Source organism: Mercurialis annua, linkage group LG7, assembly GCF_937616625.2.
Source record: "Mercurialis annua linkage group LG7, ddMerAnnu1.2, whole genome shotgun sequence".
NCBI classification, from domain to species: Eukaryota; Viridiplantae; Streptophyta; class Magnoliopsida; order Malpighiales; family Euphorbiaceae; genus Mercurialis; species Mercurialis annua.
Genome location: NC_065576.1, coordinates 1,289,913 through 1,305,153, shown reverse-complemented (window position 1 = coordinate 1,305,153; position 15,241 = coordinate 1,289,913). Strand labels below are relative to the sequence as shown.

Here is a 15,241-nt window from a genome sequence, read left to right as displayed (position 1 = left end):
TATATGCATGGCTATGAATCAATATCAAACACACCACCTAAGTTTAAACCTTCAACAAAATTTCAACTAAACAACAAGTGGATAATTTTTCTCTAGAAACAACATCCTTAAGCTAAGCTTCAGATAATTAAGAGTCAGCAAGGGTGTATATGAATATACCTGCAATATGAGTTGCACATTTACTTTATTATTTATTAAATTTAATTTAATTAATGAATCTAAAAATATTAAATAAATTTTTCACTATACTTTATGAGGTTTGTATTACTAATCAATTTTTAAAATACTTTTTTAATTAGTAGATATTAGAGACCTGAAACTTTTCTTATAAGAGACTTTCAATTATGTAAAATTAAAATATTACTATCTTCGGTCCATAATATATATCGCTTACGACTAAAATTTAGTTCATAATACATGCCTCCTTTGTCGCTTTAAAATATTAAAAGAGTGTTTATTGCCATTTTTCAAGTTTAATCTATATTAATAAACTAAATAGAATAGTCAGATGTAAAAATAATAAAATTAATAAAGTAATAAAAATGTATATAAATTAAGATGTATTTTTTAAAATTTATGTAACGCGATAAATATTATAAACCAGAAGAAGTAAATAAACTTATTTCCTCCTATTAAATTAGTCACTAATTTACTATTTATACATCTAAAAATTGTAATAAAATAAAATTGAAAAGACGAATAAAAACACTAATTTTAATCAACTTAGCTATACTATTTAAATTTTTGTGTTTATGTAATTGTCGCTTTTAGCTAAATTGCTAATATTAAGAAAATGTTTTTTTATCTCAAATTATAGAAATAAAAACTAATATAACCCTATTTATTCACTACACTAATGAGAAATTTAACTTTAAAAATAAGATTGTTATCTCCATTAGTGAAAATTTTTAGTTTATAAAATTAGATTATCGTTTAATGAAGTAAAACTCACATAGAATTGATAGACAAAGATATTTGCGTACGATGACGATAAAAAACTAAGAGAGTATTATTTTGGGACGAAAAGAGAGTAATAATTGTTTTATATTTTATTGTAGAAATAATATAAATTAAATTTCTAGATAGTTACTATTCCAAAAACAAAATTTAAAATTTTCTCTAGAAGTATAAAGCAATAACTTCCATAACCAAAAGAGGTTATGCTAAGTATATGCATGGTTAAAAACTAATCACACACACCACAAACTTCAAACCTTCCAAAACAAAGTTTCAACTAAACAACAAGTGGGTAATTTTCTCAAAACAAAGTGTCCTCCACAACTATAGGAACATGTAATAAAAACCCAATTGACTTTTCTACGACTACGATTGGATAGAACAGATCCAACGGACAGGAAAGAGCGGTGTAGGAAACGGGTAGACACAGAGGAATGTTCCCTGCTTATAAAAATAATGAGACTATAATAAGGTAAAGGGCACTAAAGAGACGGTCACAAGGGCACGTGGTTACTGATTCCGCTTGTTATTAAACTACTGGCGACTTTCCAGTAATACCGTTGAGACCCAACCTCCTCACAGCTGTACATAGCTGTCCGATCTCTTCCCATGTGACCCCACTGCCACATTTTTTAGATAATTTCAGAAATTTTTTAGTTCATAGATTTAATGGTGTCACCTTATGATATATTCTTTCACATTACACAAAAAATTTCACCCTCTTGGTGATGATTTTTAGTGTTCTTGAAACCAAGAACAATACATTGTGTCCATAATTGGAAGGTTTCTTGATTTTCTTGGTTTTAGTTTCTTGATTCTTGAAATTACACTATCAAGGTTTCTTGATTTTCTTGATTTCGCTTTCTTGAATCATTATTGATAACAGTCTCAAATCTGGCCACGATATCGGGCTTGATAGATATATTGTTTGTTTTTGAGCTTCTATTTAACTTTCTTGAATCTTGAAACACTAGGGTTTCTTGAGTTTGTTTTCTAACTTTCTTGAATCTTGAAATATAAGCTTTCTTGAAATTGTATTATTTGTTTCTTGAGTTTCTTTGTTACTTTCTTGAATCTTGAAACATTGTTTTTTCTTGGGTTTTTTTTCCTTCAACTTTCTTGAATTATTAAGATTGTTGAAGTTTTTCATTATTTGTGTCATTTAGAGGTGTTAAATTGGGATTATAATTTTTATATAGAGATATTTTTGTAACACTACTAAATGGCACAATTACCACCAAAAATTCCAAACATGCAACCAACATGGCCAGACTTTTCCCATCTTCAAAAATTGCCTTCTATGGGAGCTAACAACAATGCTGTTTCCACCGCGGCCGCCGCAGCCGCAGCCGCTCAGAACCCGTCATGGGTAGATGAATTCCTCGACTTCTCGTCGGCCAGACGTGGAAATCACCGGCGGTCAGTGAGCGACTCAATTGCATTTCTTGAAGCGCCATTGATAGAAGAATGTCGTGCCACTGGTGCAGTACCTCACCACCACCACCACCACCATAGCTCCGGCCATAATAGCAGCAGTGACTTTGATAAATTTGACGACGAACAATTCATGTCCATGTTCACCGATGATATATCCAATGCGGTAGCTGCACCATCTTGCTCCAACCCTTCAACGCCGTCCGATCACAACAGCATTAATGATGAGAAAGAACCAACGCCCTCCGATCAAAAACAGCATAATAATGTACGAAATGAGTCCGACGAGGTTCAAAGTCAATGCGAAACGGATTCACAAAATCCATCGAATAATAATTCCGGTGATCGGATATTTGATCCGAAAAGGGTCAAAAGGTAATCATGCACTAATGATAATGAAATTATTAATCAATATTTAACTAGTTCTAAAAATGTTACGTCCATAATTAAATTTTTTTCAATGTAAATTACTAATCAAGGCATAGTTTAATTGATATTTAACTCGTTTCAATTCTGTAAACTCAAATTAATTTAATTTCAATGTAATTATTAATTAATTGGGTGATTAGTTGCTAATTTTTGTTTTGTTTTGAATTATTAATAGAATCTTGGCAAATAGGCAATCTGCACAAAGGTCACGGGTGAGGAAATTGCAATACATATCCGAGCTAGAACGAAGTGTCACCTCATTGCAAGTAAGTAATTAATTAATTAACTTCATAATTTGTTTTTTTCCTCTAAAATGTGCTTTACATTAATTAATACCATAATTATCATAATTATGAACGGTCTAAATATATTTAAAGATGTTAATTAATTTTAATCCTTTTTTATGATAAAGGCTGAAGTTTCAGTTCTGTCACCAAGAGTTGCTTTTCTAGACCATCAACGACTACTTTTGAACGTGGATAATAGTGCTTTGAAGCAAAGAATTGCTGCCCTAGCTCAAGATAAGATTTTCAAAGATGGTGAGTGTATTTTAATTAACTTCTCTTTTTAGCTTAATTATTAACGCATGTGATTAGAGTCTTAATTAATCCCTTCCTATAGCATTAAGCAATAATAATGTGTTATTCTTAATTATCCGAAAATATTGATAATGCATGTGATTTGAGTAAATAATGGTCGATTAATTAGTAAATTGAAATATCGATAAGGGCATTGATATTTTTGTATATTTTGTAGGGTTTAAATGACAACTTGCATCTACAATTTTTACTATACTATATATATTAATGATATGGTACTTTGTACTTAACCTACACAATATTTAAGACACAAGCTAATTTTGATCAAATAATAGATGATATTCATATATGTGTTAGTTTTCTTAGGTCACGTTATGTAAATAAGTTTGGTGGTTTGAAACATAAATGCTTTCTTAAATCACTATTTTAGAAACGACAATTTCTTAGTGCAAATCACATCTATCATGTCAACTTGTCGTTCATGTGCAATTAGACTCTTTAATTTCATTAATAAATAAAAGAAAGATCAAACAATAGATTAATTGTAGCATAAAGTATTATAAAATATGTGATTTAATGATGATGCCTTGCATAATTGATTTTTTGTGGCAGCCATGATTATATTATAAAGTTCCTAATTTGGTTAGCGTACTTATAGATGTGAATGGCATAATTAAGAATCAAAATATCATAATTAGTATCTAATTTTTTTAATTTAATCCATATAGACATAGATGTTCTTAATTAATCATGATGCGCATAAAGTTATAATGATACATATTTTGATGTTGAAAGACAATGATGTAGACAGGGCCATTTTGATTCATAAATTTATGTTGTAAGATCAATTAGGTTCAATTTCATCCATTAAAGTTATACATATCCAAAAATTTATTTTTTTATAAGTCTATCACGGTTTAGATCTATGTGATATTATTTAATAAAGTTTTAGATCTAAGTGATTTTAATTAATCAAATTTAACTAGTTGGTCCCATGATAATTAAATACTATTTATCAAATTGACTAATTATAATTAAAACTAATTGCAGCTCATCAAGAAGCATTGAAGAGGGAAATAGAGAGATTAAGACAAGTTTATCATCAACAAAATCTCAAGAAAATGGAAAATACTACATTATCACCATCTCCATCAACTGACCCACAACAAGCTCCTACTGAAAAAGAACAACAACTTCTCCAAGTTTAATAACTCTCATTAAATTTACATTAATTTCTAGTAAGTTTTTTTTTTCTTTTTTCAAGCATGGTAAAAAAATAAAAAAAATTAACCACTAAAAAATTGACATAATCTATATGTCAAAAGAAAAAAAAATCATGCTTGAAAATGAAAAAATAAATAAAATTGACTGGAAATTAATGAAGGAGTAATTAACATTGATTTTATAATTGATATACTAATTATAAAATTAAATAGTGCTCTCTGCTGTTAAATCTGTACATTCACGTGATGTGTTCACATCTGATTGGGGGACCACTCAGCCTTACATGATTGGAGTTGCAGAGAAGAACATGTTCATGCAGCTGTGATTTAAATTGAAAAAATTAAAATTCAAGAGGATGAAGAAGGGTGTGGGGTGGCTGATTTCTAATTTTTATTTTATTTTTTTGTTTATTTTAGTCTGATTTATTCTTTTTATAAATCAGGAGGTTTAGTGGGTATATTGTCAGTTAAGCTGCATGGGATTTTTTTTAGATGTATGTCAGATTATTGTGCTTTTTTTCAGTGTTGTAATGATTTTCTTTTATTTGTCAAATTATTTCCAAGATAAAAAGGAGAAAAAGAAAATGTATATATATCCAGTTTTAATTGTATATAAAGAAAATTTATGGGAATTAATTTGGTTTTGTGTTTGATTAATTTGATGAATGGAATGGAAAGCGAAGTTCATAATAATCTACAGATTTATTATCAAATATTAATTTTAGATATTTTAATGTTTTTGGAATGTTTTTAATGGAAAAATCCCATTAAATTGATGGACCAGAAAATGAATGGCTATGATAATTTCAATTTTGGCATATTTCCCATGTTAAAGACAAAAGGGTTATCTTTGTTTCCCACAATCTGAACATGGATCATGCTCTTTTATTAATTATCTATCTACATATCAAACTTTGCTTTAGGCAAAGTTAATTTAAAGTCCTTGTATATTTATTTATTTTATCTATCTAATCTTTAAAAATATTGAATTAGAATATATTGAGCTCATGCATTTTTATTTTATTCAATTAACAAGTCCTTATTTTAGCAAAAATAGAGTGGAATAGGAAAAATGTAACCAGTCACCATTACTTAGCATCTATAATCTATTTTTATATACTTCCATCATACAAATAATTAACACATCAATTAAGACAGTCAAAGCATAATCCAATAGAGTAATTATGTTTGGACCGCCAATGAGCTATAATTCAAATGTTATAAGCGCTTAATAGCAAACTGTTAAGTCGTGGGTTCAATTCCTCCAACAAACACTTTCCCCTCTTTAAATTATCAAAAAAAAAATTAGACTTGATCTTTAATGATGCATGTTTACTAACGATTTGTGGTTGTAATATTCTCAATTATGTTAAGATAAATACTTGATAATTGAAAAAATAACGGTACAAGGACATGATAAATTATATTCCAATTTATTTCTAAGAATCATATAAACAAAAAATGGATAGTATATATATGGACTTTGAGATAGGTTTCGCGTTTGCTTTATCATGGCAATACTGATAAAGGTTGTTTTGAATTTTGTGTTTATTTTTTTGGTCTTTTATATTTTTTTATTAGAATTAGATCTATTCTAAATTAATTGTTAGCATAGTTAACGAGAGTTAACATGCATTTTTTAAAATTAAACCAGACAAACCACGCCCTCAGGATAATCGGGGGTTTCTAACCCCTGACCTCATGCATACCGAAGGACTTGGCCATTAGGCCAAACCTTCAAATGCCTTGGTCTCTTATATTAAACTAATACAAAGGACACGAAAAATATATGTGCTGACAGTTTAAGTAAAAAAATAAAGATTTGCATTCTGATTAAGATCCTATAATGAGACTGTTGGTATTTGGATCGGGTTGTTCATGACGGATTGACCCGAATCCAATTGACTATATGGATATGATAGAGTAAGGGTGCAATACCTTTCATGAAAGGTTGCAAATCTATGAAAAGTGGTAACTTCATGCATACCGAAGGACTTGGCCATTAGGCGAAGCCTTCAAATGCCTTGGTCTCTTATATTAAACTAATGCAAAGGACATGAAAAATATATGTGCTGACAGTTTAAGTAAAAAATAAAGATTTGCATTCTGATTAAGATCCTATACTGAGACTGTTGGTATTTGGATCGGGTCGTTCATGACGGATTGACCCGAATCCAATTGAATATATGGATATGCAAGAGTAAGGGTGCAATACCTTTCATGAAAGGTTGCAACTCCATAAAAAGTGGTAATTTCATGAAGAGTTACATTTGCTTATATATATATATATATATATATATATATATATATATATATATATATATATATTGAAAATACATAATTAACTAATAAATCATAACTCAATTCTCTATCAAATATACACAATTAATAGGTATATTAGGTGGTGAAATATAGGTATTTTCCATTGTAAAAATACTTGAGACTTAGTGCATAATGTCAATCAAACTTGTGGAATCAACAAAAGGTATGTCTAGAACGATCCTATTTAATTTCCACATATTCTAACAGAGACAATTTTTCTTTTCTATTTTAGTGTAGTAAAATTTTTAGAATAGCAATTTAGAGTGTAGATTTTGAAAAAATAAAATCAAATAATATCTCCTAAAAATTCTGATTAAAAATAAATAAGTTATGAAATAAAAAATGCCGAAGCACAGTTGTATTGTTTGTCGTCTGGAATTATATGTCTAGGTACACCACTGAATTCGTCTGCAACAGAATCATACTGTTGTTACTATCTACTGGGCATGAAATGCTCATCCACAGCATGATCTTGATGCTGCTCCAGTTGATCAGGCAAATGATGTTCATCTGCCGTAGGATCGTGTTGTTGTGGCGGCTGCTGCTCATCTGCGGCAGGATCGTGCTGCTGCTGTTCTCGTTGTTGCGGCTGCTGCTGCTGTTCATCAGCCATAGGATCATATTGCTGTGGATGTTGTTGCTGTCCATCCACTTGTTGGTGCCACCTTTCGCAGATACGACCAATGGCAAAGAGTAAAACAGCGAATGTAGATGTTCCTCCAGTGATCGCAAAAATACCCCAGTAACTACTTAGTCCCAAGCTGTCATGATTATCTGACTTGGAGGCGGCGCATTTGTAGTTGGATGTCATAGAGCTTTCAAGATCCTTGAGTCTACCACTTTCTGCTACTCTCAGAATGGCTTCTGAAATGTCAGGAAGATATGGAGAATTCCTTGGGAATACCTGTAACAACACAGCATCAGAATCAATATTCAGGATGTAAGTCGATAATCTATGTTGCACGGAAAGAAAAACACCTATATCAAAAATGCTGAAACGGAAAATGGCGAAAGGAGATTTGTTTATAAGAATTTGTAATTAATATAAAGTTTTGAGTTTCATATGCATTTTCACGTAGGATTCTGATAGCTTTCGTGCAGTATCGATGATAATGCTTTTTAACTTTTGATAGATACCCACAAATCCAAAGCCTCCAACTCTGAATGTTGGTCCTGAAGTACTGAATCCTTTGCAATTTTTGGCAAGGAAAACTTTGACATATGGAACCTCCAGAAATGCTGCAGCTATCTCTCCAGTAGAAAGTGCCTCAGCATAATGATCTCCTGAATACATTCTCACAATATTTTCAGGATCGAAACCTAGAGCTTGTTCCAAATATTTCACAACAAAAGAGCTCCCATCACACCCAACTTTTGCTCTACTCTCCTTCAATGTCTCAACAGTAACAAGAATCGGATCAAGTCTTTTTACAGTGAGCAAGGTCGTTAAGTTGGCGGTGAAACTTTGAGTTATGACCAGTGCAACAAAAAGCCAAGCTGCCATTGCCATCCGAGACAAATTGCTATGCAATTTATCACCTAGAAAGGATAGATAATATCAAACACTATGCACTTGCATCTATATATGTAACACGGAAACAGAAAACAACGGAACAGGAAATTGCAAAACGATATTTCTTATGAGAGTATGTTATAAATATAGAGTTTCGGAGTTTAAAAGCTTTTTTTGGAAACTAGAGAAGTTCCCGTACAATACGGACTAGTAACTTATCAGCTCTTTGTATGTTCAGTTCTTGCTCATAAGGAAATCGATTGAATTTATGATGTGATCGCTACCTTTTAGTGAAAAGAGTGTGATGAATGAGGTTGAGAGCATTCTGCCAATTTGCTCCCAGATAGGGCCTTGAACTAACTGTCTGTTGTAGTGTCTCTCAATTATCCAAACAACAATTCCATTATAAATGTTGATTATCCCTGTGAAGGTCCACATGGATGCTGTCAATGGTTTTGCAAACAACCCAGCTTTGTTGAATCTTTTAGGCTTAACATACACCACAATTTGGAGGCCTGGATCGGCATAGGGCTGCGAGAACTCTGCGTATTTGCAACGATGTGCAACTATTGCAGTATCAGCAACTACTGCATCAAAACTCTTTTACAATGCAAGTAAACAAGTTAGTTATGTTGCTGGAACAAAGTGACAAATATATAGAAAAATCATACCAATGGTCTCCGAACTTTTCTGGATCTGTTGTTTCAGTATCTGCATTTTTGTTTTTGTTTTTTAAAAATTAGTATTTCAACTTTTATAAATATATTAAACAAATACTTTGCACCATTTTTCAGTCATTGATGTGCTAAAAAGATTAAAAGCAAAAAAATGATAGTGTGAGCAAATGATACACTTGTTAATTAGGAATGAAACTGAAACTATATCAATAAATTTAAAATTTACTTTTTGTCTTTTTAGTAGTTTGATGATAAAAATGGCTCAAATCACTCCCTTGATAAAAAAATTTAAAAAATTGAATCACTAATTTTTAAAAAAAGAAAACTACATGCATTAAAATAGGAGATTCAGAAAAGTTTAGATCAGATACAATATAAATTTTCCTAAATATTATATACCTGAAGTTTAATATGCTCAACCAGAGAATCATAGGTTCCATTGAAAGGAACAAAAATATATGGTAAGGCATAGGGTAAAGATTCGAGTGTGGATTTGAAGACATCGACGGAAAATCCCGAAACAGTTAAATTACCCTTATGAAGAACATGTTTGACATCTATAAACTCTTTATGTGTATTTGTCATAGGAACTCCTATTTTAAGTAGCTTATCATTAGTTGGTGCTGCCCATCCTCTAGGTACTAACCAAGGATTTCCAGGCCAAAATATATGTCCTAGAATCTGCATTGACTTGCTATACTTTTCACCAATGTCAATGGTTTCTGAGAAACCAAAATTCTCAGTCCAATATCCGACTTCTCGATAACTTTTTCCGACAACATTAACTATCCGGAAAGTGTTAGCAGAAGCAAGCATTCCCTTTCTCAAAATGAATGCTCCAGTTAAACCTTCAAAGTTGTTTTCTTTTATTCTGCTCAAAAGCTTATGTCCTCTTACCATAGGAAAGCTATTGTTCGAGTTCTGAAGAACTTTTCGGAATGGAAATCCTTCCATTGCCAGAGCTACAGCCCGCATAGCATCATAAGCTTGCAGAGCATTTATCCCTGGATCTGGAAATGGATCGTGTTTGTATAGCAAATGGAACTTTTTCCGAAATCTATAGTAGAAGTTTTTGAATCGCTTGCTAGATTGAGGATAGTAACTTTTGACTCCTACAACACCTTGCATCGATGAAATGACAGATGAATTAAATGTATCAATCAAATTCGTAATGCCAACAGTCGTGATCCACACGAATTCATTTTCCATCATTCCTAACTTTTTTGCTTCTGTAAAGATAATATTTGCTAATTTTGCAGAAGTGTGAACAATGAAAACTCTGCATTGACCATTCTTAAGGCGCTTTAGTGATTCTGATAGCAAAGGCACAGGCAGAGGAGACAGAGGCAGAAGGTCATTAATCTCAGAACCTGCATCCTGGAGAGCAGATATTAAATACGGGAAGATACCCGAGACAGTTGAAGGGATATCTTCGTATAGGACATTTACTTTTCGCCATTGCCAGCTTTGAATTACAGCTGCCACAGCTTTCATCTCAGCAAATTGACTGCGAGCTGAATTGATCAGAAAATGCCAACGCTGGTATGACCACTGTGGCATTACATTTGCCAGGGAAAGAACAGGAACGTTAGATTTATCACCAAGCTCCGCAACAAGCGCAACCTCTTGCCAGGTTCCCATGCCTAGGATTGCCAGTACATGATGCTTCTTGATTAGTGTTTTAGCTGTTTTTGAGTTACTAAGTTAGTACAAGAATATATCAACAACTTAATTCATAAAGCTAAGATGCTAATTATTCATCAATTAGAAGCTATGATGCACCGAAATGGAAATACTGAAACAAGAAAATTCCTGAAACAGGAAGCAACAAAATAACATTTTATAGAAAAAAAAACTGTTATTAATATATAGTTTCAGAAGCATTTTCGAAAAATGAAAACGAGACTCACAGGAGTGCAACTTACGTTAGCAACATAGCCATGCGAAACTAGGTATCAGTAGAGAAATCCTGACCTGAGGAAACTGCTTTGATGGAATCTCCGTGCGAGTTTTTAACTTGTAACGTGGGACGATGACTACAATTGGCATAGAAATCTTCAATTGCCATCCGCATTGCTACGATTTCTTCCTTCCCTTCACGGGACGTTGAATCTACTATGACTCCTAAATTGCGCTTCTTAAACTGTTTGTCTGAAGAATCATTTAACGAGTCTGTTGTTAACGAAACAATGATCAGGCAGAGTATGAAGCAATAGGATGCACTTATTTTTCTTGCCATTGAAGACAGATATGGTTAGACTTCAGTACTGTGTATCATGACATTCATTTGACTCTCCAAGGAAATATATATAACTGATGATTTAGAAACGTTGCACCTGCCATTTTTGAGCTGGAGATTTGACTTCAATTTAAGTGTTAATTTAACAAGATGACCAAAAAAATAGTACTAAACTTTTAAACATTTTGCAATTATATCCAATTCTTTCAATTTCTTTTCTAATTCTACCATTCCAATCAAATTGAAACAAATTTGGACGGATATTCCTTATGTATCATTCCACTTGGCACTGGACCTGAAACATTGAAATGTGAAAAAAAAATCTAATAACCGAAAAAAAAATTGAAATAGTGTTCAATATATTTGTTCAGTAAAAAAAGTATCATTATGTCATTAAATGTTTTTTATCTTTTAATTTTTAGGTCCGGTGCCATTAGCTCAATTATGTCAATTAGAATGGGAAGGGCAGAATTGAAAGAAACTTAAATACATAGGATTCAATTGGAAAAAAATTAAAAGGATTAGGTATTAATTAAAAAATGTTTAAAATTCAAAGTTAAGTTTTTTTGTAAATAGGCAAGTTAACAATGTATAAAGAAGACACAACTTGTCATTTGAATATCACTTCCGAGAGGGTGGATTCCTTCCGGGTTCCTTGGAACTACCATGCCACAGTGCTTCCTGTCAAAGAATTATAATAAGTTGACTTGGCAACACAATTATTTTATCGCTTCAAAGGGCGAGTATTTGGTTAAAACCGAACTCCCCCAAGCTCAAAACCAAAACCGACCAAACATATACTATAACTGAAACCGAATCGACCATACAAAATTCAAAGACCCAACCAAAAACCATTGTAAGAAAAAATCTGGTCAGTTCAGTTAAAACTGATAAAGAAAACAAAGAAATTTTTTTAAAAAAAATGAAAATTTCGGTTATTCAATCAGTTCGGTTAATTTTGATTTTCAAAAGGCCAAATATCGTAAAAAACCCAAAACTTTCATAAAAGTTTCACAAAAGTCCTGACCTTTCAATTTTGTTGATTTTGGCCAAAAACAAATTATTTGGTTTCACCAACTCTCAATTTGATTTCAATTTGCTTATGTGACGCCTATGTGGCGCCTATGTGGCATGCCAAATATTGAAAGGTCAGGACTTTTGTGAAACCAAATAATTCATTTTTGGCCAAAATCGACAAAATTGAAAGGTCAGGACTTTTGTGTTTTGGCCAAAATCGACAAAATTGAAAAGTCAGGACTTTTGTGAAATTTTTGTGAAAGGTTTGGCCTTTTTACAACATTTGGCATTTTCAAAATTCAAAACTTAAACTGTTTGCGTGGAAAATTTCCAGACACGCGAATCTTTGAATTTATAATGGGTTCTGTATGGAAGTATGCTTTAGACCGAAATTTAGTCAGAAAAGTGTGTTGTTTGGTTAAAGACACTTAACCACGTGATCTAATAGTAATAATCTGGGAGTTATGAACTCAGGCGAGATTAATACTGAAAACTACTCCTAAATTAACCAACCGCGGAGGTTGGGGATAGAAAAGCACAGGGCTTTGAAGTTGTATTTGTTTGATTGATTTGAGTTGTAGTTAATACAAACCTAAAGCTAGCTATTTATAGCGGACAAACCCTAAAATAGAAAACCTAGTCTAGTGAGATACAATCTCTTATTTAGATAATACTAAACTAAATAATTAAGATAATGACTAAAAATAAGATAATTACTAAAAAAGATAACTATTAAGCTAAGATAGAAACAAAAGGATAGTTGATGGCTTTTGGGCTCAAAAACCCGAATTAGCCCATATGAGCTCTTTTTGGGCCAGTGCAAACAATGCCCCCCACGTCTTTTTAGCTGAATGTCAAGTAAGGTGAGAAGACGTATTTTTATCGCGTGTCTTTGATCTCCGAAGCAACCCTTACTTTTGAACTCTGAATCTCTTTTTAATCGCCATGTCATCATATTAGCTTTTCCCATTCCACAAATAATTTAATTGGCCGATTCACAATGTCACTGAACCACTTTCTTAACCCATTGAATCGGCATACTTGGACTTTTAAAATGCATTAATCGTCACTTGGCCGATCAATTTAATTTTTTAAAAATAACGTCATTGTTGATCGGCCACCTTCGCTTATTTTTTAACCGATCACTTAACACAACATCAACCAATTTGTAATATTGTGATCGGCTTACTTTCAATTTTAAACGATCAACCTTTTCTTTTCCTTCGTGGTTGTTTTAAATAGATCGTCCAAAATTTAAAGCGAAACTTTTTATTATAAATCGGCTTAATCTGTTCTTTCATATATTGATTTTTGACCGAAAATATAGTAAAAAGTAAGTTGTACCTTGACTAAAAATTTCATTCCATTTTCCATGAATCATTGACCGCGACACATACCTTGGTAGATTCTTAACAATCGATTCGGCATGACTTATCAAGGCGAATGGTGATCGGCCTTGCCTCTCGGTGTTTTCATCATCAGCAATATCGGTTTGTACAAAATCCGATGGTATTTGACCCCTTAAAAGGAATGGAGATCGCCCATGCCCCCCAGTATCGTTGACTTGCCTAGAAATATCATCCTTGATATCATCAAGGTTAATATTAATATTAGGATCATTATTGATGTAAGCTTCTTCGGTCTCAGTATCACTAACGTCAAGATCGGCGTTGATGTCATCATCGGTGTGGATTTCATCAACACTATCAATCTCTCCAGTAGAGATTAAAGAAAACTCGGTGATCTCGTAGTCATAGGCTGGCTCTTTGATCTGTTCGCCTCCTAACACCTTAGCAAGATTATTTATAGCCGAATTTAATTTATTAAAATCGGCCATGATCTCCCTTTGGATAGCAGCACGTTCGGCTCTCATATTCTCTATGATCACTGATAGTTGACTCGAATAATAAGACATGATTTGATCAAAACTATGATCGCACCACAGCTTGCAAAGAGTCTGAATTTGACACTTTCCTTCTTAAATGCAGTCCTTGTGTCGACCATAACACGTCCCCAGTGGAGTCGCCAAAAGATGTTTGCGTGGAAAATTTCCAGACACGCGAATCTTTGAATTTATAATGGGTTCTGTATGGAAGTATGCTTTAGACCGAAATTTAGTCAGAAAAGTGTGTTGTTTGGTTAAAGACACTTAACCACGTGATCTAATAGTAATAATCTGGGAGTTATGAACTCAGGCGAGATTAATACTGAAAACTACTCCTAAATTAACCAACCGCGGAGGTTGGGGATAGAAAAGCACAGGGCTTTGAAGTTGTATTTGTTTGATTGATTTGAGTTGTAGTTAATACAAACCTAAAGCTAGCTATTTATAGCGGACAAACCCTAAAATAGAAAACCTAGTCTAGTGAGATACAATCTCTTATTTAGATAATACTAAACTAAATAATTAAGATAATGACTAAAAATAAGATAATTACTAAAAAAGATAACTATTAAGCTAAGATAGAAACAAAAGGATAGTTGATGGCTTTTGGGCTCAAAAACCCGAATTAGCCCATATGAGCTCTTTTTGGGCCAGTGCAAACATAAACCAACCTGGAAAAAAAATCGAAAACTGAAACCAAACTGATCTAAAGTCATCGGTTTGGTCGGCTAAAGCGGTCGGCTCAAACTTTTGTTCACCACCTACTTAAGAACATACATATAGTTGAAGTAGAGAAAATTGCAGAGATTTATCCCAAGCATGACACCACTTGTACATATAATTGATATTCTTGCAATGTCAATTGAGTCAATTGACTTTAACAAGGCATTCAACTCTAAGATTAGACTGGTTCAAAGTCTTTGTTTAAGTGTTTTGACAGAATATTAAACCATCAACTAGACTCTATATGCAGCATAAAATGCCAAGTTGTTTAACAGATCTGAAT

General features: G+C 32.6%; 2 protein-coding genes across 2 annotated transcripts; one reads left to right on the top strand and one right to left on the bottom strand.

Moving 5' to 3' along the window:
- The first annotated feature begins 1,517 nt into the window (after positions 1-1,517).
- Positions 1,518-5,239, top strand: LOC126657377 (basic leucine zipper 61-like). The gene is made up of 4 exons (XM_050352051.2): positions 1,518-2,766; positions 2,996-3,086; positions 3,233-3,359; positions 4,410-5,239. Exons 1-4 carry the CDS (start codon positions 2,180-2,182, stop codon positions 4,565-4,567), a joined length of 963 nt encoding a protein of 320 aa, XP_050208008.1. The 5' UTR covers positions 1,518-2,179; the 3' UTR covers positions 4,568-5,239.
- Positions 5,240-7,254: 2,015 nt separating this feature from the next.
- On the bottom strand, positions 7,255-11,451 carry LOC130014742 (glutamate receptor 2.8-like). The gene is made up of 6 exons (XM_056103713.1): positions 11,069-11,451; positions 9,494-10,779; positions 8,922-9,017; positions 8,702-8,795; positions 8,046-8,443; positions 7,255-7,808 (listed from the first exon to the last, which is right to left on the bottom strand). The coding sequence occupies exons 1-6, from the start codon at positions 11,331-11,333 to the stop codon at positions 7,338-7,340; spliced, it is 2,610 nt and encodes an 869-aa protein (XP_055959688.1). The 5' UTR covers positions 11,334-11,451; the 3' UTR covers positions 7,255-7,337.
- Positions 11,452-15,241: the final 3,790 nt, after the last annotated feature.

Bases quoted from the DNA above. Each gene is read 5' to 3' on its own strand.
- LOC130014742 (XM_056103713.1), bottom strand. From the start codon at position 11,333: ATGGCAAGAAAAATAAGTGCATCCTATTGCTTCATACTCTGCCTGATC. The intron at 9,018-9,493 runs GTATATAATATT...GCATTGTAAAAG, and splicing joins TTGAGCATATTAAACTTCAG to AGTTTTGATGCAGTAGTTGC. The intron at 7,809-8,045 runs GTGGGTATCTAT...GTGTTGTTACAG, and splicing joins GAGTTGGAGGCTTTGGATTT to GTATTCCCAAGGAATTCTCC.
- LOC126657377 (XM_050352051.2), top strand. From the start codon at position 2,180: ATGGCACAATTACCACCAAAAATTCCAAACATGCAACCAACATGGCCA. The intron at 2,767-2,995 runs GTAATCATGCAC...AATTATTAATAG, and splicing joins GATCCGAAAAGGGTCAAAAG to AATCTTGGCAAATAGGCAAT. The intron at 3,087-3,232 runs GTAAGTAATTAA...TTTATGATAAAG, and splicing joins GAAGTGTCACCTCATTGCAA to GCTGAAGTTTCAGTTCTGTC.